The sequence below is a fragment of the Mobula birostris genome, chromosome 2 (assembly GCF_030028105.1).
Source record: "Mobula birostris isolate sMobBir1 chromosome 2, sMobBir1.hap1, whole genome shotgun sequence".
Lineage (NCBI taxonomy): Eukaryota > Metazoa > Chordata > Chondrichthyes > Myliobatiformes > Myliobatidae > Mobula > Mobula birostris.
Genome location: NC_092371.1, coordinates 240,576,208 through 240,598,747, shown reverse-complemented (window position 1 = coordinate 240,598,747; position 22,540 = coordinate 240,576,208). Strand labels below are relative to the sequence as shown.

The 22,540-nt window shown below is 42.3% G+C and overlaps 1 protein-coding gene across 4 annotated transcripts in view; it reads left to right on the top strand.

Moving 5' to 3' along the window:
* The window catches only part of scara3 (scavenger receptor class A, member 3), a 70,524-nt gene that overhangs the window by 31,446 nt on the left and 16,538 nt on the right, over nucleotides 1-22,540 (top strand). For all 4 annotated transcript variants that reach the window (XM_072251645.1, XM_072251647.1, XM_072251643.1 and 1 more), the window contains 3 exons: nucleotides 10,640-10,789; nucleotides 14,181-14,279; nucleotides 19,203-20,249. In XM_072251645.1, coding sequence (XP_072107746.1) covers nucleotides 10,640-10,789; nucleotides 14,181-14,279; nucleotides 19,203-20,249 — 1,296 coding nt within the window. The remainder of the gene's footprint in view (nucleotides 1-10,639; nucleotides 10,790-14,180; nucleotides 14,280-19,202; nucleotides 20,250-22,540) is intronic.

The following is a 22,540-nucleotide window of genomic DNA, read 5'->3' as shown; positions in this document are numbered from 1 at the left end:
CCTCGATCATAGTTCCAAGAGCAACAGTAAATTGGATGAGATAACCTGTATTTGCAGCTTTTGCCTCGCTGCAAAATTTATTTTCCAGAGAAGCCATCAAACCTATCAGGGTTATGTAAAAAATATCAACTTTCATCACAAGTTTGTGTTCTTCAGTGGTCGACGTCAACTCCAAAAAGTAAAACTGTTCTATACAGAAAACTAATTACTGCACTCGGAAGTACTTTGGTTCCCAGATTAATTTTAACGAGAGTGAAAACATATGGTCTTTCTAATCTTGCAGTTGCAGCCGCCTGTGTTACTAGGTCAGAAATGTTTTCTTTGGTATAGTTCATAGCAGTAACCACATGAGGGATTCAGACTGAAAATCTACAATCCAACATTCTGTGATACAGCAACTCCCATGGCTTGGCAGACAAATCTATAATTATAGATTATAGAGGGCAAATTTCTAGAATGCCTAAGAGATGGCTTCTTTTTAGACAGCTGTTCTGGATTGGGTATTGTGCAATGATCTTGAATTGATTAGAGAGCTTAAGGTAAAAGAACCCTAAGGGACAAGTGATCATAATATGATTGAATTCTCCCTGAAATTTGAGAAGGAGAAGCTGAAGTCAGTTGTATCATAGAACATAGAAAACCTACAGCACAATACAGGCCCTTTGGCCCACAAAATTGTGCCGAACATGTCCTTACCTTAGAACTACCTAGGCTTTACCCATAGCCCTCTATTTTTCTAAGCTCCGTCTATCCATCTGGGAGTCTCTTAAAAGACCCTATCGTTTCCGCCTCCACCACCACCACCGGCAGCCCATTCCACGCACTCTCAACTCTCTGCATAAAAAAACTTACCCCTGACATCGCCTCTGTACCTACTTCCAAGCACCTTAAAACTGTACCCTGTTGTGCTAGCCATTTCAGCCCTGGGAAAAAGCCTCTGACTATCCACATGATCAATGCCTCTCATTATCTTGTACACCTCTATCAGGTCACCGCTCATCCTCCGTATCAGTGTTACAGTGGAGTAAAGGAAATTACAGAAGCATAAGAGAGGAGTTGGCTAGAATCAATTGGAAAAGAACACTGGCAAGGATGATGGCAGAGCAGCACTGGCTGGAATTTCGGGAAGCAATTTAGAAGGCACAGGAGATATATACATCCCTAAGAGGAAGAGGAAAGATGACACAACTGTGGCTAGCAAGAGAGGTCAAAGGCAACTTAAAAACCAAAGAGAGGGCATATGATAGAGCAAAAATTAGTGGGAGGTTGGAGGAAGGGGAAGATTTCAAATACCAACAGAAGACAACTAAAAAGTCAGTAGAAGGTAAAGATGGAATATGAAAGTTAGCAAGCCAAAAATATCAAAGAGGATACCAAAAGTATTTTTCAGATATATAAAATGTAAAAGAGAGGTGAGAGTAGATATTGGACCACTGGAAAACGATGCTGAAGAGGTAGTAATTGAGGACAAGGAAATGGCGGATGAACTGAGTAAGTACTTTGCATCAGTCTTCACTGAGGAAGACACTAGCAGAATGGTGGAAGTTCCAAGTGTCAGGGGTCATAAAGTCTGTGAAGTTAGTATTACTAGGGAGAAGGTTCTTGGGAAACTGAAAGGTCTGTATGTAGATAAATCAACTGGCTTTCGATGATCTGAACAATGGGATCAACATGCATAAAACAGCACCCCTTAACACCTTCACCATCATTTTGGGAGATTTTAACCAGGCCAGTCTGAAAAAAATCACTAAACAATTACCATCAACAGATCACTTGCAATACCAGAGGCACAACACAATAGACCATTGCTACACCACCAACAAGAATGCCTACCATGCTATTCCACGCCTTCACTTCGGGAAGTCTGATCACCTGGCTGTACTTCTACTCCCCGAGTATAGGCAGAGACTGAAGATTGCAGCACCAGCAGTGAGGACCAAGATGGTTTGGACAAGGGAAGCACAGGAGCGCCTACAGGACTGCTTTGAATCAGTGGACTGGACTGTATTCAGGGATTCATCTTCAACCCTAGATGAGTATGCTGCAGTTGTTACCGACTTCATTAAAACCTGTGTGGATGAGTGTGTGCCTACAAAGACTTACTGTACATTCCCAAACCAAAAGCCTTGGATGAACCAGGAGGTATGTGGTCTGCTGAAGGCTTGATCTGTGGCACTCAAGGCTGGCGACCCAGGTCTGTACCAGAAAACCAGGTAGGACTTGGGGAGGGCTATTTCAAGGGCAAAGAGACAGTTTTGAACAAGGTGGGAGGCAACATCGGATGTACAACAACTCTGGCAGGATTGCCAGGACATTACTTCCTACAAAGCGAAACCCAATAGCATGAATGGCAGCAATGCTTCACTACCAGATGAACTCAACGCCTTCTGTGCCTGCTTTGAAAGGGAGAATATAATCACAGCTGTGAAGATCCCTGCTGCATCTGGTGACCCAGTGATCTCTGTCTCAGAGGCTGATGTTAGGCTGTCTTTAAAGAGGGCAAATCCTCGTAAGGCGGAAGTTCCCAATGGGGTATCTGGTAAGGCTCTGAAAACCTGTGCCAACCAATTGGCAGGAGTATTCAAGAACATCTTCAACTTCTCACTGCTACGGGCAGAAGCTTCCACTTGCTTCAAAAAGGCAACACTTATACCAGTGCCTGAGAAGAGTAATGTGAGCTGCCTTAATGACTATTGCCTTGTAGCACTCACAATTACAGTGATGAAATGCTTTGAAAGGTTGGTCATGACTAGAAATAACTCCTGCCTCAGCAAGGAACTGGACCCACTGCAATTTGCCTATTGCCACAATAGGTCAATGGAAGATGCAATCTCAATGGCTCTCCACATGGCCTTAGACCACCTGGACAACACAAACACCAATGTCAGGATGCCGTTCATCAACCATAGCTCAGCATTTAACACCATCATTCCCACAATCCTGATTTATAAGTTACAGAACCTGAGCCTCTGTACCTCCCTCTGCAATTGGATCCTTGACTTCCTAACCGGAAGACCACAGTTTGTGTGGATTGGTTCCAGCAGACTGGAAATTGCAAATGTCACTCCACTCTTCAAAAAGGGAGAGAGGCAGAAGAAAGGAAATTATAGGCCAGTTAGTCTGACCTCAGTGGCTGGGAAGATGTTGGAATCATCTGTCAAGGTGATGTGGCTTCAGGGTACTTGGAGACATATGATAAAATAGGCCGTAGTCAGCATGGTTTCCTCAAGGGAAAATCTTGCCTGACAAATCTGTTGGAATTCTCTAAAGAACTAACAAGCAGGATCGACAAAGGAGAATCGTTGATGTTGTGTATTCGGATTTTCAAAAGGCATTTGACAAGGTGCCACACATGAGGCTGCTTAACAAGCTATGAGCCCATGGGATGACAGGAAAGATTCGAGCATGGATAAAGCAGTGGCTGATTTGGCAGGAGGCAGAGAGTGGAGATAAAGGGAGCCTTTTCTGGTTGGCTGTTGGTGCTAGTGGTGTTCCACAGAGGTCCAGGCTGGGGCCGATTCTTTTTACATCATTGTTAATGATTTGGATGATGGAATTGATGGCTTTGTTGCAAAGTTTGCAGATGCTACAAAGACAGATGGAGGGGCAGGTAGTTTTGAGGAAGTAGAGAGGCTGCAGAAGGACTTAGACAGATTAGGAGAATGGGCAAATAAGTAGCAGATGGAATTCAGTGTCAAGAGTTGTGAAGTGTATGGTCATGCACTTTGGTAGAAGAAATGAAAGGATGACTATTTTCTAAATGGAGAGAAAATACAAAAACACTGAAGAGCAAAGGGACAAGAGACTAGGATTCCCTAAAGGTTAATTTGTAGGTTGAGTCTGTGGTGAGGAAGGCAAATGCGATGTTAGCATTCATTTCAAGAGGACTAGAATATTAAAGCAAGGATGTAATGTTGCGACTTTATCGAGCACTGGTGAAGCATCACTTAGCGTATTGTGGGCAGTTTTGGGCCCCTTATCTTAGAAAGGATGTGCTGAAACTGGAGAGGGTTTAAAGGAGGTTCACGAAAATGATTCCAGGTTTGAATGGCTTGTCATATGAAGAGCATTTGATGGCTCTGGACCTGTATTCACTGGGATTCAGAAAGATGAGGAGGGACCTCATTGAAATTGTCAAATGGTGAAAGGCCTTGATGGAATGGATGAGGTGAGGATGTTTCCTATGGTGAGAGAGTTTAAGACAGCCTCAGAATAGAGGGGAGTCCTTTTAGAATGGTGAGGAGGAATTTCTTTAGCCAGAGTGGTGAAACTGTGGAATTCATTGCCACAGGCAATTGTGGACGCCAAGTCTTTAAGGGAGAGGTAGATAGATTCTTGATTGGTCAGGGCATGACCAGTACAGGGAAAAGGCAGGAGACTGGGCTGAGAGGAAAAATGGATCAGCCAGGATATAATGGTGGGGCAGACTCGATGAGTAAATGACCTAAATCTACTCTGTTTTATGATCTTATGGTCCCCTTAAACTTCTCACCTTTCACCCTAAAGGGGAGGAGAAGATGGCAGTGTGCGCAGCTGCTCCAAAATGATACCGTATTTGTAAGTAGGTACCGTGCACAATCCTGATTTGATGGAGACAGCCGTGAAAAGCACGGAGGAACATCCGGAGAAACTTCTGAAATGCCCACTTCGCTGCCGCTGCTACTGTGTGATCGAGAATCTTTGGAGGGGAAGGCCCCAAATCCTCGGCTTTGCCTATTGCCTGTTGCTGGGGCCGAGGTCGAAGCGCTCGGCAGAGATGGTGCTCGGTGTCGGAGGGCTGGTCGGAGGCTCGAAGTTTTCGGACGGACTCAGAGTCGGACTGTGGTCGGGTGCTTCCAGGATGCTGCATCGGCAAGTTTGCGGTGCTGGAAGCTCATGGCAGGGAGAGTTTTTCTTCCTTCTACCATCTGCATGAGATGATGGGACTTTCAAGACACTCTGAGACTTTTTTTTACTGTGCCCATGGTCTGTTCTTTATCAAATTACGGTATTGCTTTGCACTGTTGTAACTATATGTTATAATTGTTCTACTACCTTGGTTTGTCTTGTGTTTCTGTGACATCATTCTGGAGGAACATTGTTTCATTTCTTAATGCATGCATTACTAAATGGCAATAAAAGAGGACTGCATGTCTTCATAATCTAAAATCTAATCTAATCTAAAGAGATGAAAAGTGAAGAGCCATCTCATTGACTCTTCACGCAATCCTGGAACATCTGGACAGCAAAGACACATACATCAGTATGCACTTTATCGATTACAGCTCGGTATTTAATACCATCTTCTCCCCAAAACTAATCAATAAGTTTCAAGACCTTGGCCTCAATACCAACTTGTGCAATTGGATCGTGGATTTTCTCACTTGTAGACCCCAGTGAGTTCGGATTGGCCACGTCTCTTCTATGATCTCCATCAGCACAGGTGCACCACAGGGCTGTGTGTTTAGCCCCCTGCTCTACTCGCTTTACACCTATGACTGTGTAGTTAAGTGCAGCTCCAATACCATATTCAAATATGCTAATGACACCATTGCAGATAGGAGGGAGTTTGAAAATTTGGTTGAGTGCTGTCATAACAACAACCTCTCACGCAATGTCAGCAAGATGAAGGAACTGATTGTAGACTTCAGGAGAAGGAAACCAGAGGCCCATGAGCAAGTCCTCAACTGAGGGCAGCAACTTTAAATTCCTTGATGTTATTATTTCAAAGGTCTGTCCCAGGCCCAGCACGTAAGTGCAATTGCGAAGAAAGCATGGCAGAGTCTCTCCTTCCTTAAGAGTTTGTGGAGATTCAGCATAACAGCTAGAACATTGACATCTTCTATAGATGTGTAGTGGAGAGTATATTGACTGGCTGCACTACAGGTTGGTATGCAAACAGCAATGCCCTTGAAGGGAAAATCCTGCAAAAAATAATGATTATGGCCCAGCCCATCACAGATAAAGCCCTCCCCACCATTGAGCACATCTACTTGGAGTGTTATCGCAGGAAAGCAGCAACCATCATCAGGGACCTCCATCACCCAGAACCTGCCCTCTCCTCACTGCTGTAACAGGAAGAAGGTGAAGGAGCCTCAGGACTCACACCACTAGTTTCGAACAGTTATTACAACTCAACCATCAGGCTCTTGAACCATAAACAAGTGAAAAGCTGCAGATGCCAGATATCCAAGCAACGCACACAAGGTGCTCTTGAACCAGAGGGGATAACTTCACTCAAGTTCACTTGCCCCATCAGTGAAATGTTCTGACAACCTATGGACTCACTTTTAAGAACTCTTCATCTCATATCCTTGAAGTTTACTGCTTATTTATTTATTATTATTAATTCATTATGTTGTACTTGCAGTTTGTTGTCTTCTGCACTCTGGACGAATGGCCAGGTTGTGTGGTCTTTCATTGATTCTGTTATGGTTAAACTGGACAACAAATATTTTTTTGAAGGTGTTGCTTCCTCAGACCCTTTTTTGTTTGTGATAGACTGCTTGAAGCAGAACACAAATATAATTCCAGACTACTTGTATCACATAGGAGTTTGGTGAAACAAGAAATTAACTTTTATTGAATATAATACATAATGGTGCTGATGCTTTGCAATAATTCAACTATGCTAAAAATCTTTTGTTGATGATTTTCATTTGTACTAAGTGCCTAAGGCTTCTCACTTAAGTTTCCAACCATAATGACCCAGAATTGATGGATTCCAGTTGACCTGATACCATTTCTCCATGATCGTAATGTCCTGGTGAAACCTTTCACCATGCTCTTCACTGACAGTGCTAAGATCAGCAGAGAAGAAGTATAAATGGGAATGCAGAAAAAAGAAAATAGTTTTGTATGCTTGAAGCATGTTGTCAACCAGATGCATGTAGTTTGGTGCCCTGTAGTTGCCATGAAAATTTTCAACAACATCCTTGAATGCCTTCCATCTGATTTTCTCCGGTCCCACTCAAAATTCTTCAAATTGCCTGTCACTGATGACCTGTTTGATTTGTGTTGATTTGCAATCCTGATGAGGGGTCTCGTCCCGAAACATTAACTGTTTACTCTTTTCCACAGATGCTTCCTGGCCTGTTCCTTCAGCATTTTGTGTTTGTTGCTGTTAATTGGTTCCCTATTTCAATAAGATGGACTCCTTACCTCACAATCTACTTCATTATGATCTTGCACATTATGATCTTGTACTACACTTCTTGTACTACACAATCTACTTCATTATGATCTTGTACTACACTTCCCCTGTAGCTGTTACACTTTATTATGCATTGTTATTGTTTCACCTTGTATCACCTCAGTGTCCTGTATAATGATTTGATCTGTATGAACAGAGTTCAAGAAAAGATTTTCACTGTATCTTAGTACATACATCAATAATAAACCAATTTCTAGCTCCAATCCCAAAGTTATCAGAGCCCTTGCATAAGCTGTGGTGTGCCTATGGTTAAAAAGAACAGATCTCTTACTCGGGAGAAGATGATTGGTAGCATTTTCTGTGGTTCGAAACCAGTCAGGTCCCAAGGGTGCTGAACTAGAGAATTCCAGTCTGTATTTCCTTTTTCAGGTACTCTCCCAATGTTTATGGGGAGATGTATGGGAAGTGTCTGTAAGGAAAGTTAAAAATTTCTATCTCTGTGTAGTATACTATTACATAATTCTTCTTTCTGGAACTATCCTAGTGAAGTTGCTGATGGTGTGAGGTATGATTGGCATACAGAGGCAATAAATATTTTGTATATCATTATCAAGACATTTTGGCTCCTAGTGCGTTGGTTGCAAATGCTGTGTGGGAGGAAAAATATCTGGAGGAAATGTGATATTTCCTTTTAGTAAAAGGAAATAGAATCAAACTTGGCTTGATACAGGAGGTTGTAAATTTAAATCCCCAATCAACAGATTGTGCAATTGTGTGCTAAACACAGGAGATTCTGCAAATGCTGGAAATCCAGAGCGCACACAGAAAATGCTGGAGGAACTCAGCAGGGTCAGGCAGCATCTATGAAAATGAATGAAGAGATGATGTTTTGGGCTGAGATCCTTCATCAGGACTGGAAAATGAGGGTTCCGGCTTTTTCTCCTTTATTTCCTAGAGATTCGGAGGCTGAGAGAAAACCTGATAGGGTTTGTTTTATAAGTTATGAGAGACATAAATAGGGTAGGCAGGTGAGAATTTTTTTCCTGGGGTGAAATAATGAACACCGGAGGATGTGCATTTGAGGTTACAGGGGTGAAGCTTAAAGGCAACGTGAGTGGCCAGATTTTTACTAGGGTAGCAATGAAATTAGGCAGTTTGGTAGAGCTTTGTGTGGTAGGGTGGAGACACGCCTCTTCCAAAGGATGTGTAAGACACTGGTTATGTGACCACTGATGCCAGGCAAGTGAAGAGTATGGATAATGGCTGGGCTTACCTGTCTTGTGAAGACACTGCCCAGAAGAAGGCAATGGCAAACCACTTCTGTCAAGATCAAAATCTGTCAGGAACGATCATGGTCATGGAAAGACCATGATTGGCCATATCATACAACATGACACATTATGAACAAATGGTACAGTTTAAAAGGCATTTAGACACATAAATATAGAGGGATATGGATAATGCGTAGGAGACACTGGGTGGAAATTGGTATCAAGGTTAGTGCAACATTGTGGGCTGAATGGCCTGTCCAGTGTTGTACTGTTCCATGTAACTATAGGACTTGAGCCCCTGGAAAATCCAGTGCTTGAGCCTATGCTGAGTGTTGGGATACATTCAGAGAAATTTCAGAACTTCCACATCATGAGGTGGTATGGTAGTGTAGAAGTTAGCACAACGCTTTACAGGACTGTTGAGCCTGGTTTGATTCCTACTGCTGCCTGGATGAAGCTGTATGTTCTTCCTGTGACCGTGTGAGTTTCCTCTGGGTGCACTGCTTTCCTCCCACAGACCAAAGACAGACCAGTTGGTAGGTTAATCGGTCGTTGTAAATTGTCCCATGATTAGGCTTGGATTCAATCGGGAGTTGCTGGGTGGTGTGGCTCGAAGGGCCGGAAAGGCCTATTCTGTGCTGTATCTCAATAAATAAATATTTTGTACAGTAGAACAGCTGAAGGAACTTTGGGACTTGCATACTTGTGGATATGTCGAAAAACGGAGCTCATTGGCATCAGTCTTAGGACTTGAATCCTCACATTCAGATACATTTATAGCTCGGGTTTGGTTGATATTTACCCCTTACAGTCCAGACCATTCATATTCTAGCCCGATTCAGATGTATTTTTCATGTGCACATCAGCGAAATGCATCATTTGCGTTACAACAAACCTCGCCCAAGGATGTGCACGTGTCACCACACATTTCAGTGCCAATAGTCTCATGATGCTTTCATTGACCACACTGCAAACGTAAGGCACGATAATTTTTTGGACATCCTCAAAATGTGAGAGATTGTGATTACTACAACTTGCAGAGAAGCCAGTTTTCAACAAAGCAAAGGTATGTCATCAGTGGCACATCAGGAAGTAGATTTTGTGTTGATCTGTTTACATCTTTGTTGTATAAATTCCACGAGAGTGCAGTTTATTCCATATCTCAAAGTTTTGGGTGGTGATTTGTGAAGGGTACAAAGGCAGATTTTGGGTAAACATAGATCAGAGAGCACTACTGCACAGACACAGGCCCTTCAACCCATCTATGCCATGCCAGCCTGGTTTCAGTCTGGTCCCATCTACCTGCACTTGGTCATAGCTCTCTTCCACACAAAAGCTCTTAAGTGTTTAGTGAATACTCTAAGGGCAAATTTCAGTCACTCAAACGGCCAGAACAGGAAAACTGCTTGTACCATATTAGATTAGATTCAACTTTATTGTCATTGTGCTGAGTACAGATACAAAGCCAATGAAATGCAGCTAGCATCTGACCAGAAATGCAAAGAATAGTGTTATTTACAAAATAACTGCGAATAAAAAGCAAGTGCTACAGCACACAAATATAAAAGTACTGAGACAGTACAATATGGGGGCAATACTGCTTAGTGCTGTGATGAGAGGTTCAGCAGGGTCACAGCTTCAGGGAAGAAGTTTTTCCTGTGCCTCCTGGTGCAGGAGTGGAGGCTCCTGTAGCGCCTACCGGATGGGAGGAGAGTAAAGAGTCCATGGTTAGAGTGAGATGCATCCTTGATAATGCTTTTCGCCCTGCCCAGGCAGCGTTTACGGTAGATGTTCTCAACGGTGGGCAATTGGGTGCCAATAATCTACTGGGCAGTTTTCACCACACGCTGGAGAGCTTTGTGGTCCAATACGAGACAATTGCCTTACCACACTGAGATGCAGTTGGTGACTATGCTCTCAATGGTACAGCGGTAAAAGTCCGTCAGTATCCTGGGACAGAGGTGAGCTTTCTTGATGCTCCGCAGGAAATAAAGGCGCTGTTGCGATATGTATGGTGACTTTAAAGTTGTTTCAGGATATGTGCAAATACCGTGCAGTCTCATGGATATTTTTTAAAGGGGCATCATGTGAGAAATGTGGCAGCCAATTCATACAAAATTTCTTTTAAACAAGCAAGTTGCAAAATCTAATACAAAAATTTACAAGAAGTATATATGCTAAGTACAAATGATGTGATTTCAATAATTTGTGGACCTATTTCTCCCTCAACTTGCAGATACAGTTTTGTTTTCTAATGAAGCAGAGAGGACTACAAGACCTGGCTGTTGCAGGTGCCAGGCTCCGTGCTCACTAAACGTGGCTGTCAAAGTGCTGTACATATTTTTTAGTTGTCTCATCATAGCAGTTGCTGTCTTGGCATCTGTAGGTAAGTCGGATTTGTTATTTAGATCCATTTCACAATGTTTTATTGATCTAATACAGTGATCGTAACTGCACAAATGGACAGACAATAGCTCCCGAGGAGGGCATGAGTCAAGGCCAGGGGTGCAGGGTACAATTAAGATCAACAGACACAGAATGTGATTACAAATACCACTCCACTCTTCAAGAAGGAAGGGAGGCAGAAGAAAGGAAACTATAGGCCAGTTAGTCTGACCTCAGTGGTTGGGAAGATGTTGGAGTCAATTATTAAGGATAAGGTCTCAGAGTATTTGGAGGCACGTGATAAAATTAGGTCATAGTCAGGCCATTGTTTCCTCAAGGGAATGGAAAAGCCTACCTCACAACTGCAGACTTGGGGATAACTACACTCACTTACCCATCCATTGAGATGTTCCCACAACCAATGATCTCACTTTAAGGACTCTTTATCTTTTTATCTCATGTTCTTGATATTTATTGCTATTTAATTATGTTTACATTTACACAGTTTGTTGACTTCTACACTCCACTTGATCTTTCATTGACCTTGTTATAGTTACTACTCTCTAGATTTGCTGAGTATGCCCACAAGAAAGAGAATCTCAGGGTTGTATGTGGTGACAACATGTACTCTGATAATTAAATTTACTTTGAACTGAAATTACTGTGGTAATACAGATGAACCTACAGCATTGGAGCAGTTTTATCAGGAAAAGCTGCACAACGAAATGTTCTATCAACACCTTAAGCTTCAGCATTTCCATTTATCGAGAAAAAGGAACAGTTAGTGCAAACAGCATAATTACCTCTAAGTTCAAAGCAAATTTATTCTCAAAGTACACAATATACAACCCTGAGACTCATTTTCTTGCGGGCATTCACAGTAAATACAAAGAAACACAATCGAATTAATGAAAAACCACACACAACAGAGGCGGACAGCCAAGGTACAGAAGGCAACAAACTGTGCAAATACAAAGAAAAGGAAAGAAAAAGATAATAATAATTAATAAATAAGCAGTAAGTATTGAGAACACGAGTCGTGGAGTACCCCAGCACCAGCAGAGGAAGTTTGGGGATAATTTGTAAGATGATTAAATTATGCAACATTTCAAAGGAAGTTTGTAAAATCACATCTCTTCCACTGACAGATGGAAGTTAAGTACCCTGTTCACTCAATTCCTATTTGTCACAGTTAATGAATTGGAAGTTCCATAACAAAGTATCCCTTTCAATTGTGCTATGCAGTAATGAGCTGAATTTTACCAGGTGGCTACATTCTTAGGTATTTGTTCTGATTTTTAAAATCAGCAAATACTACTGATGTATTTTTTTTAATCAATCCATTTATTGTGATCACGCAATTCAAGTATGATGCTCTCCTAAGAGGTTGTCTATTGGTGGGTGTGGAATCTGATTTGGGATTCACATATTCTGGTGCAGTGTGAGCACGGGGAAGTGGTGTCTGTGCTTAGTGGTTGGGTCTGGTTGTTCATTCTCTCCTTTCGCAACTGCGGCTTGTTCTCTGCAGCACAGTGGAGGTCGCTGCCATGTAGCACAACTCCCTCTTGAACAGATTTCCTCCAGATTTCCTCTTACTGAGTGCAAGGTTCAAAGGTACAATTTAATGTCAGAGAAATGTATACAATATACATCCTGAAATGTTTTTTCTTCGCAACACGAAAACAGAGGAGTGCCCCAAAGAATGAATGGCAGTTAAATGTTAGACCCCAAAGTCCCCCCCAGTTCCCCCCTCCCACGTGTAAGTGGCAGTCAGCAACAATTCCCCCCTCCCCCCACCAGCAAAAAAAAACATCGACACCACCACCGAGCACTCAAGAGTGAGCAAAGCAATAGCAAAGACACAGACCTGAAGTTACCCCAAAGACTGTGTTTCACCCAGTAGTCAACATACCACAGGCTCTCTCTCCCTAACTAGGGAGGAAGAAGTGTCTCCATTTTCCCAGCAAGCAGGGAGACATAACAAGCTTTTATCAAGCTCTATGCCCAAAAAAACTGGGCACACAGCCGCAGATATTCCAATTCCCCCAATGACACACGCGTCTCCTGTCGTGACACTGACCCTCGATCCGCCCGTCTCCAGAGTCCCGAGATCCCAGGCTTCCGAATCTGAGCCGGACTCTTAGGCCGAGTCTTTGGCGTGCCAGACAACAACGGCCGATCGTGGGACCCCGAGAGCGGGTCCCATTCCCGCAATGAACCGTAGTCAGCGTGTAACTCCAGGTCAGGGTCTTGAAAGGGAAAAATAGAGATGTTAAAGATGGAAGTAGAGCTGTTTCCATAGTTGCAAGCAAGGGAGCCGCCAATGTCTTCCCAGCTGTAATGTTGAATTTCTTCAGGCTGATTCTGACGTTACCTTTGAAGCGTTTCCTTTGCCCACCAGGGGCTCGCTGACCTTCCTTCGACTGGGGGTGAAGGATCTGTTTGGGGAGGTGTGAGTTGCACATCTGGATGACGTGACCGATCTGTCGGAGTTGGTGTTGTTTTATCGTTATCAACTCTATTAAGCCACAAAATCACCAGAAGCATTGAATTTCATTTATTAATTCAAATCCCTGAAATTAGCACGTGCTTCCCTTGTCCCTTCCCCAGTCTGGGCCTGTATGGATGAGAGAATTAATTCAGCTTTGGATATTGTGATGAGTGTATCTCAACACTTCTCACGATTCCTTCAGCTGCAAAAACATCTAAAATTTCTTAGCTTGTTATATTACATTCAAAGAACTGATTACCAAGAAATCAATTAAGTTTAAGAAGAGATATGGTGTGTTGGCCTTCATGAGTCAGGGACTGAGTTCAAGAGCCACGAGGTAAAGATACACTTCCATAAAACCCTAGTTAGGCCACATTTGGAAGATTGTGTTCAGTTCTGGTCTCCTCACTCTAGGAAGGGTACGGAAGCTTTAGAGAGAGTGCAGAGGAGATTTACCAGGATACTGCCTGGATTAGAGAGCATGTGTTATGAGGATAGGCTGCCTGAGCTAGAGCTTTTCTCTTTGGAGTGAAAGATGATAAGAGGTAACTTTACAGAAGATGATAAGACACATTGATTGAGTCAGAGACATTTTTCCCAGGGCAGAAATAGCTAATATGAGAGAGCATAACTTTAAAGTGTTTCAAAGAAAGTATAGGGGGATGTCAGAGGTGTATGTGTGGAACACATTGCCAGGGTGGTGGTAGAGTTAGATACATTAAGGACATTTAAGAGGCTATGTCTGAGGGAATTGTTAGATTTATTGTTTAGTATGTTAAAAGGGTCAGCATCTTGGGCTTGAAGGTCCTGCACTGTACTGTACTATGTTCTATTAAAGCCACTTGTTTTTATAAATGTGTATGACAATTGCACAAGTAAGCTATTGATTGTTTTGTTACAGTGTTCAGAAGGGTCGACTCCATAACCGAAGATATCAATGCGGCCCAATCATTTTACGAGACAAAGATTGGCTCTGTACAGATGAACATTAAAGAACTAGGTGAGTAATGCTGCAGCCATCTTGCAAATAACATCCATCATGTAGAACGGTAATATAAGAAAATAAAGAAAAAAAATTGTGCGCTGCAAAATTAGATAAATTGATTCTGATTGTGCCGAGAATGTGGTGGTTGTCAATTCCCTAAACAGCTGGCACCAATTTTGAATGAGATTATTAGCTTGTTGAGCCACTTCAAAGGAACAGGTGAAGCCTCTTTGGGTGATGAGGAGAAATAATCAATTGCTGAGCCTGCTTGAATGTGCATTTCATGCGAATTAAATGTGGGAATAAAACCAACATATGTATTTATCTGTCTGTGAAATACTTAACCTTTGCAAAACTATTTGAAATGAAGTGGTGACAAATTACTAGATTTTGGCTCCCTCAGTATCAGATTTATCACTAACTTGATTTGACAATCTTGTTTACTTTTAGTCAATCTTTATTATTGTAAATTTGGAAGTGGCTGACATTTCCCTCTTAGAGTTTCTTAGAATTAATTTATTTATTACAACAGAGCATAGGAGCAGTTGTCATAAAGAGGAATGTTTCAGAAAAATGGTTTTGTAACTGAGTTCACTTTTCTGCATTCAATGGTTTTGAACTCTCTTTCAAACTTACTTACTTGAGCACTTAGCTCCTGGTGGAGCATAGGCCATCAATGACCCCCCCCCCCCCCCCACATCTCCATCATCCTCTGGAGTTCAGCAATGCTTCTGCAGTCCATTGTATCCGCTGTACGGGAAACTGGCGTATACAGCTTCACCAGGGCCCTGTTGGCCGGCCTTAATTGTTTCCATCTCTCGTGACAGGGATGTAGGGTTGGACTTTGAGAGGCGCTGTCTTTCATAGTGGAGACAAAAACCAGGTGGCAGTGATTTTAACTAATTGTAGAAGGCTTGGAAGGGAATTGAACGGAATTTTCTTCAGCAGAGGGGAAAAATTACCTGGAACTTGTAAAGAAAAAGTGATGGATGAGACTGTCCAAAATGATCTGATATTATGGAACAACGTTGTATCGACCTTTTAACCTACTGCAAGATCAATCTAATCCTACCAATTCACATAGCACTTCAGTTTTCTCTCACCTCATCTGCATGCCTATCTAAGAGTCTTTTAAGTGCCCCTAGTGTATATGCCTGTACCACCACCTCCGGCAGTACCTTCCATGCACTCACCACTGTCTGTGTAAAAAAAAATTACATCAAAATCAGGTTTAACAAACTTTGTGGATGATATGAAGATAGGTGGAGGAGCAGGTAGTTTTGAGGAAGTTGAGAGACTACAGGAGGACTTAGACAGATTAGGAGAATGGGCAAAGAAATAGCAGATGTCGGGAAGTGTATGGCCATGCACTTAGGTAGAAGGAATAAAAGGGTTGACTATTTTATAAATGGAGAGAAAATTCAAAAACCTGAAGTGCAAAGGGACTTGAGAGCCCTTGTGCAGGATTCTTAAAGCTTACTTTGAAGGTTGAGTTGGTGGTTGGGAAGGCAAATGTGATGTTAGTATTCATTTCAAGGGGACTTGAATATAAAAGCAAGGATGTAATGTTGAAGCTTTATAAAGTACTGGTGAGGTCTCGCTTGGAGTATTGTGAGCAGTTTTGGGCCCCTTGTCTAAGAAAGGACGTGCTGACACTGGAGAGGGTTCAAATGAGGTCCACAAAAATGATTCCAGGATTGAAGAGCTTGTCATATGAAGAGCGTTTGATGGCTCTAGGCCTGTATTCACTGGAATTCAGAAGAATGAGGGGTGACCTTATTGAAACCTACTGAATGATGGAAGGATATGGAGAGGATGTTTCCTATAGTGTGAGAGTCTAGAGGGGTGTCCTTTAAGAACAGAGATGAGGAGAAATTTCTTTAGCCAGAGAATTGTGAATCTGTGGAATTTGTTGCCACAAGCACCTGTTAATGCCAAGTCTTTAAGAATACTCATGGCGGAGGTTGATAGATTATTGATTGGACAGGGCATGTAAGGATATGGGGAGCAGACAGGAGATTGAGGCAGAGAAGGAAAATGGATCCCCCTTGATGAAAGGACAGAGCAGAATCGATGGGCCAAATGGCCTAATTCTGCTCCTATATCTTATGATTTTATGGTCTTCACATCACCAGCATGTACCATGAAATTTATTGTTATGTGGCAGCAGTATATTGCAATTCATAATAATAAAAACTGAATTACAGTAATATATATATTTTTTAAGAAAAAAGAAGTAGTGAGGTAGTGTTTAAGGTTCAATATCCATTCAGAAATCTGATGGCAGGGGGGAAGAATCTATTCTTGAATCATTCTGCCTATTCCCGCCTATTCTTTCCAACAGTCATAGTCATAGTCATACTTTATTGATCCCGGGGGAAATTGGTTTTCATTACAGTTGCACCATAAATAATAAATAGTAATAAAACCATAAATAATTAAATAGTCATATGTACATTATGCCGGGAAATAAGTCCAGGACCAGCCTATTGGCTCAGGGTGTCTGACCCTCCAAGGGAGGAGTTGTAAAGTTTGATGGCCACAGGCAGGAATGACTTCCTATGACGCTCTGTGTTGCATCTCGGTGGAATGAGTCTCTGGCTGAATGTACTCCTGTGCCCACCCAGTACATTATATAGTGGATGGGAGACATTATCCAAGATGGCATGCAACTTGGCCAGCATCCTCTTTTCAGACACCACCGTGAGAGAGTCCAGTTCCATCCCCACAACATCACTGACCTTACGAATGAGTTTGTTGATTCTGTTGGTGTCTGCTACCCTCAGCCTGCTGCCCCAGCACACAACAGCAAACATGATAGCACTGGCCACCACAGACTCGTAGAACATCCTCAGCATCGTCCGGGAGATGTTAAAGGACCTCAGTCTCCTCAGGAAATAGAGACGGCTTTGACCCTTCTTGTAGACAGTCTCAGTGCTTCATCTAAAAATTATGCTGCCCAGCTGGGAAAAAGTCTCTAGCTGTCTACTCAATTTGTGCTTTATTATCTTGTACACCTCTATCAAATCACACCCCATCCTCCACCTCAGCAAAGAGAGAAGCCCTGGTTCACTCAACTGATCATCATATGACATGTTGTCTTCTCCCCACAGCATCCTCTGCACTCGTTCTAAAGCTAAATTCTTCCTGTAATGAAGTGACCAAAACTGAACACTTTATTCCAAGTAACATCTAACATCCAAGTATCATCTGCCAATTGTGGAATCACTAAAGAGGCTTCTTGTTATTCAGTTCATTGGATTCTTACCTGCTCCCAACAATTCCATCAAATCCATTCCCCCTCACAGTCTCAACTTCCTTGTGATTCTTTGTTCACATATCTATATCTATCTATCTATATGAAGGGTCATTTAGGGCAGCCAATAAACCTATTAGTACATTCCTGCATGCAGAAGGAAACTAGATCACCCAGAGAAAATCCACCTGATCGCAAGCAAACTCCACATAGACAGCATCAGAGGTTAGAAACAACCTTATTCTGGCCTTTTCCCCCTTCTTTTCTAGTTCTGATGAAGGGTCTTGGCTCAAAATTCTGGCTGATTGTTTTTCTCCATAGATGCTGCCTAACCTGCTGAGTTCCTCCAGCATTTTGTGTGTGTTGTTCTGGATTTCCAGTATCTGCAGAATCTCTTTGGGTTTATGACAAAAATCTCATTTCATGTTCCTGCGGTAGGTTATCTTAGGCTAACTTGTGGTCATTGTGAAAGCGTGCTTCCCAAAAGAAATAAATTTGCACAATGGTATATGGTCAGAATGGAACCCTGGTTCCCGGAGATGTAAGACAACAGCACTGACTGCTGTGTCAATCTGCGCCTTAGCTACGTTACCATAAAGGTTCTTACATGTGATAGTAGTTATTGATTTCATCTGCACTGTGAACTATAAGCATTAGGAGATGCAGAAAGTCAAATTCTGAAAGCACAATAAAAGCTGGGAAATTATTTAAACAAATTAATTTTATTATTAATTATTAAGATAAAACAATGCTACCCTGATTAGAGAGCATGTCTGTTGAGTATAAGTTGAATTAGCTTCTTTGCAGTGAAGGACAATGCGAGGTGACTTGATAAAGGTGTACAAGATGGTAAGAGACATAGAAAGAGCCAGAGACTTTTTCCCAGGGTGGAATTGGCCAATACGAGGGGTCATAATTTTAAGGTTATTGGTGGAGTGTCAGAGTTAAGTTCTTTACATGGAGAGTGGTGGGCGTGTGGAAAGTTCTGCCTCTGGTGGTACAGGCAGATACATATGCTTGTTCATTTTGTGCCGTGTTGTATGACATGGACGATCATGGTCTTTCCATGACCATGATTCTTCTTGGCAAATTTTTTTTGCAGAAGTGGTTTGCCATTGTTGTCTTCTGGGCAGTGCCTTTACAAGACGGGTGACCCCAACCATTATCAATACTCTTCAGAGATTGCCTACCTGGCGTCAGTGGTCGCATAACTAACACTACACCTTGCCTAAGGGTAACGGGCGGAATAAACACCTTGCATTTCTTTTGGTAGAGACATAACTCCACCCCGCCACCCACAGATACATTAGGGGCATTTAAGAAACTTGGCTAGGCACATGGATGATAGAAAAATGGAGGGTTATGGAGGAGGGAAGGGTTAGATTGATCTTAAAGTAGATTAAAAGGTTGGCACAACATCATGAGCTGAAGGGCCTATACTGTGCTGTACTGTTCTAGGTTCTATGTTCTATCTACAAGTAGCTGTATGAGTTTCCCCCAGGTGATCTGATTTCCCCTCTCATTCCAGGGATGTAAGGGCTAGTAAATCATTAGTTACATTGGTATAAATGGGCCAGGTGGGCTCTTTGAGTTTGAAGCATCTATTTCCATGCTGTGTTTCTACAATAACTAAAAAATAAATAAACTATTTTATTTTTTAAATCATCTCCTCTTGTTCCCAGATCAAAAATCCATCAGCCACAACTGCTCCTCATGCCACGAAGCCTCCCTTTTCGCTCAAGAAATTGTCGACTTGCAGAAGGAGTTTGAGCAGATACAGCAACTACTTCTGGCCCAAGAACCGGTGCTGGACGAGACCGTGCAAAATCATCGGACACTGTCCTCTGACCACCGCAGAATCACAAAAGAGGTTACTTATTACTCTTCGTCTATTGAACAGATCAACCGAACAATGGAACGATTTACAGTGAGGGTAAATGGCCTGCAAACACTTGTGCAGGAACTTAATGCATTTATGAGCAGACTGTCCCAGGATCAGTACAAAATAAGGATTGGAGTACAACATATTAACTTCACCACCTACCAGAATTCTTTGTGGCTTGAGGAAATTCAAAGAAAAACCAATGAGGAAACCTTAATAATACAAAAGATAGTGACAGACTGGCAGAACTCTTCCAAAGTATTTGGAGTTTTACGGGCTGCGGTGAGCAAGATGAACGACATGGTGAAGAGCGTTCAGAATACCCTGATCACCACGCTCCAAAGCATCTCACAGAACTCTGAGTTCATGCACGACTTGAGCTTGCAACTGCTCTCTGTGCATGAGCAGTTTGAGAATATATCTAGCTACCTTGACGACCATGAAGAGAATATTCAGGACATCCTCTACCACTCAAGGTACTATGAAAATAGGACAGCTGAGAGGTTTGAAACCATCATGGGGCGAATGGTTTCTCATGAAACTGAAATCAACAACATATTAGCCAACATCAACGCCACTAACAACCACGTACACAGTATGATCAAATACATCAGCGACGTGAGGGCATCCTGTTCAAGTGGGCTTGGGTCACATTCAGAAGACATCTATCACCTCAACCTTTCTCTGGCCATTATTCAGGGCACCACCAATATGTTAAGACAACGCTATAATCTCTTAAGCACGTCACTGAGCAAAGAGATAAACAAGCTTGGCACTGTGATGGAAGAAATGAAAGTTATTGATACACAACACGGAGAAGCGATTAAAAACTTCACCATTCTGAGAGGTGAGCAGCTTTTAACATACTTTTATAGAAAGTAGAGGAATTTACACTGAGTTGCCACTTTATTAGGGACCTCCTGACTGGCCACTGAATGTATGTTCGTGGTCCTGTGTGCAGGGTGAAATGTATTGTGCATTCAGAGATGCTCTTCTGCACAGCACTGTCCTGAAGAAGGGTCTCAGACCGAGACATCAACTGTTCATTCCTCTCCATACATGCTGCCTGACCTGCTGAGTTCCTCCAGCGTTTTGTGTGTGTGCTGCTGTGGATCTGCAGAATCTCTTGTGTTTGTGACTGTTTGAGTTGTTTGAGTTACTGTCGTCTTCCTGTCAGCTTGAACCAGTCTAACCATTTTCCCCTCTGACCTCTCTCATTATTAACAAGGCATTTACACCCACAGAACTGCTGGTCATATATTTTCTTTTTGCGCCATTCTCCGATACCTCTAGAGACTGTTGTGTGTGAAAATCCCAAGAGATCAGCAGATTCTGAGATACAAAAACCACCCTGTCTTTAACCAACAATTATTCCACAGTCAAAGTCACTTAAGTCACATTTCTCCCACCCCCACCATTCTGATGTTTGATCTGAGCAACAATTGGACCCTTTGACCATGTCTGCATGCTTTTCTACATTGAGTTGCTGCCACGTGATTGGCTGATTAGATATTTGCATTAACGAGCAGCACCCGGGCAACAGTTGTATGCGCAGTCTCTCCCATCTCAGCCACTGAAGCTTGTAACTCCTCCAGAGTTGTCATAAGTTTCTTGGGGGCCTCCCTCACTAGCCCCTTTCTTGGACGGTCACGCGATTTTTTTTAGAACGACCTGCTGTAGGCAGATTTACAGCGGTGCCATTTTCTAGATGATTCACTTTACTGTACTCCAAAGGATGTTTAGTGACTTGGAAACTTCATGGTGTATTTTTTTTGCCAGGATACTGACCCACCAGTTGTTGCAGTGGGGACCTTCCAGAAACGGGTGTATTTTTACCACAATCAGTTGAAACACTTTGACTGCACACAGGTTTATATATAGCTAGGACACCCTAACTAATTACATGACTTCTAAAACCAATTGGCTGTGGCAGTGTTGATTTGCTGTGTCATATTAAAGGGGGCAAATACTTATGCAATCAATTATTTTGTGTTTGATATTTGTAATTAATTTAGATCACTTTGTAGAGATCTGTTTTCACTGACAGAAAAGAGTCTTTTTCTGTTGATCAGTATCAAAAAAGCCAAATTAAATCCACTGTGATTCAATGTTGTAAAACAATAAAACATGAAATCTTCTGGTGGGGGGGGGTGAATACTTTTTATAAAAACTGTGTGTGTGTGTGTGTGTATATAGCCCAGGTCCCTGAATGACATGATGACATGTTCCATAAATTGATGGTGCACGTGTCTTGCTGATAACACCCATGCATCATCAGTTTACAGGACAAGTCACTCAGGGATGTTCACTGCTATCTTGTGTGCTATATGTGCCTTGTTCTGTGTATGACTGTTGGTACTGTGTTTTGCATCTTGGCCTCAGAGTAATACTTTCGTTTGGCTGTATTCACGTATCAATTCAAGTGAAGTTTATTGTCATTTAACTACATACATGTATATAGAAACAAAACAATGTTTCTCCGAACTAGGGTGTAAAGCACATAGCACACTGTAACTTATAAAGGTAGGATAAAATCTACAGATGAATCACACATAAATAACAAACTAAAGTGCATTAATATTAAATGTTGTAAGGTATGGAACAGATTAACCAGTGACACTTCGAATACGATCTGGCAAGGAGTTCAGAAGCCTGAAGGCCTGGGGGAAGAAACTGTTTCCCATCCTGACCGTTCTTGTGATAATGCATCATAGCCTGATGATAGAAAGTCAAAGATGATGTTGGACGGATGGGTGGGATGTTTAATAATCCGAAGGACCCTGTGTATGCAGCATTCCTGATAAATATCCCCGATGGATGGTAGGGAGACCCCAATGATCATCTCGGCCATTCTCACAGTCCTTTGTAGGGACTTCTGGTCCAATGCTTGACTGCTTCCGTACCAGACAGAGAATCAACTTGTCAGCACGCTCTCAATGGTGCTCCTGTACAACACGGTGGAGGTGGGGGGAGCCTTGCTTGCCTCAGTCTTCTTAGGAAGTGGAGGCACTGCTGTGCCTTCTTGTTCAGAGAGGAAATATTAAGGGACCAGGTGAGGTCATCTGTGATGTGTTCTCCCAGAAACTTGGTGCAGTTATGATTGAATGATATTTAAACTTGAACAACTTACATAAATAA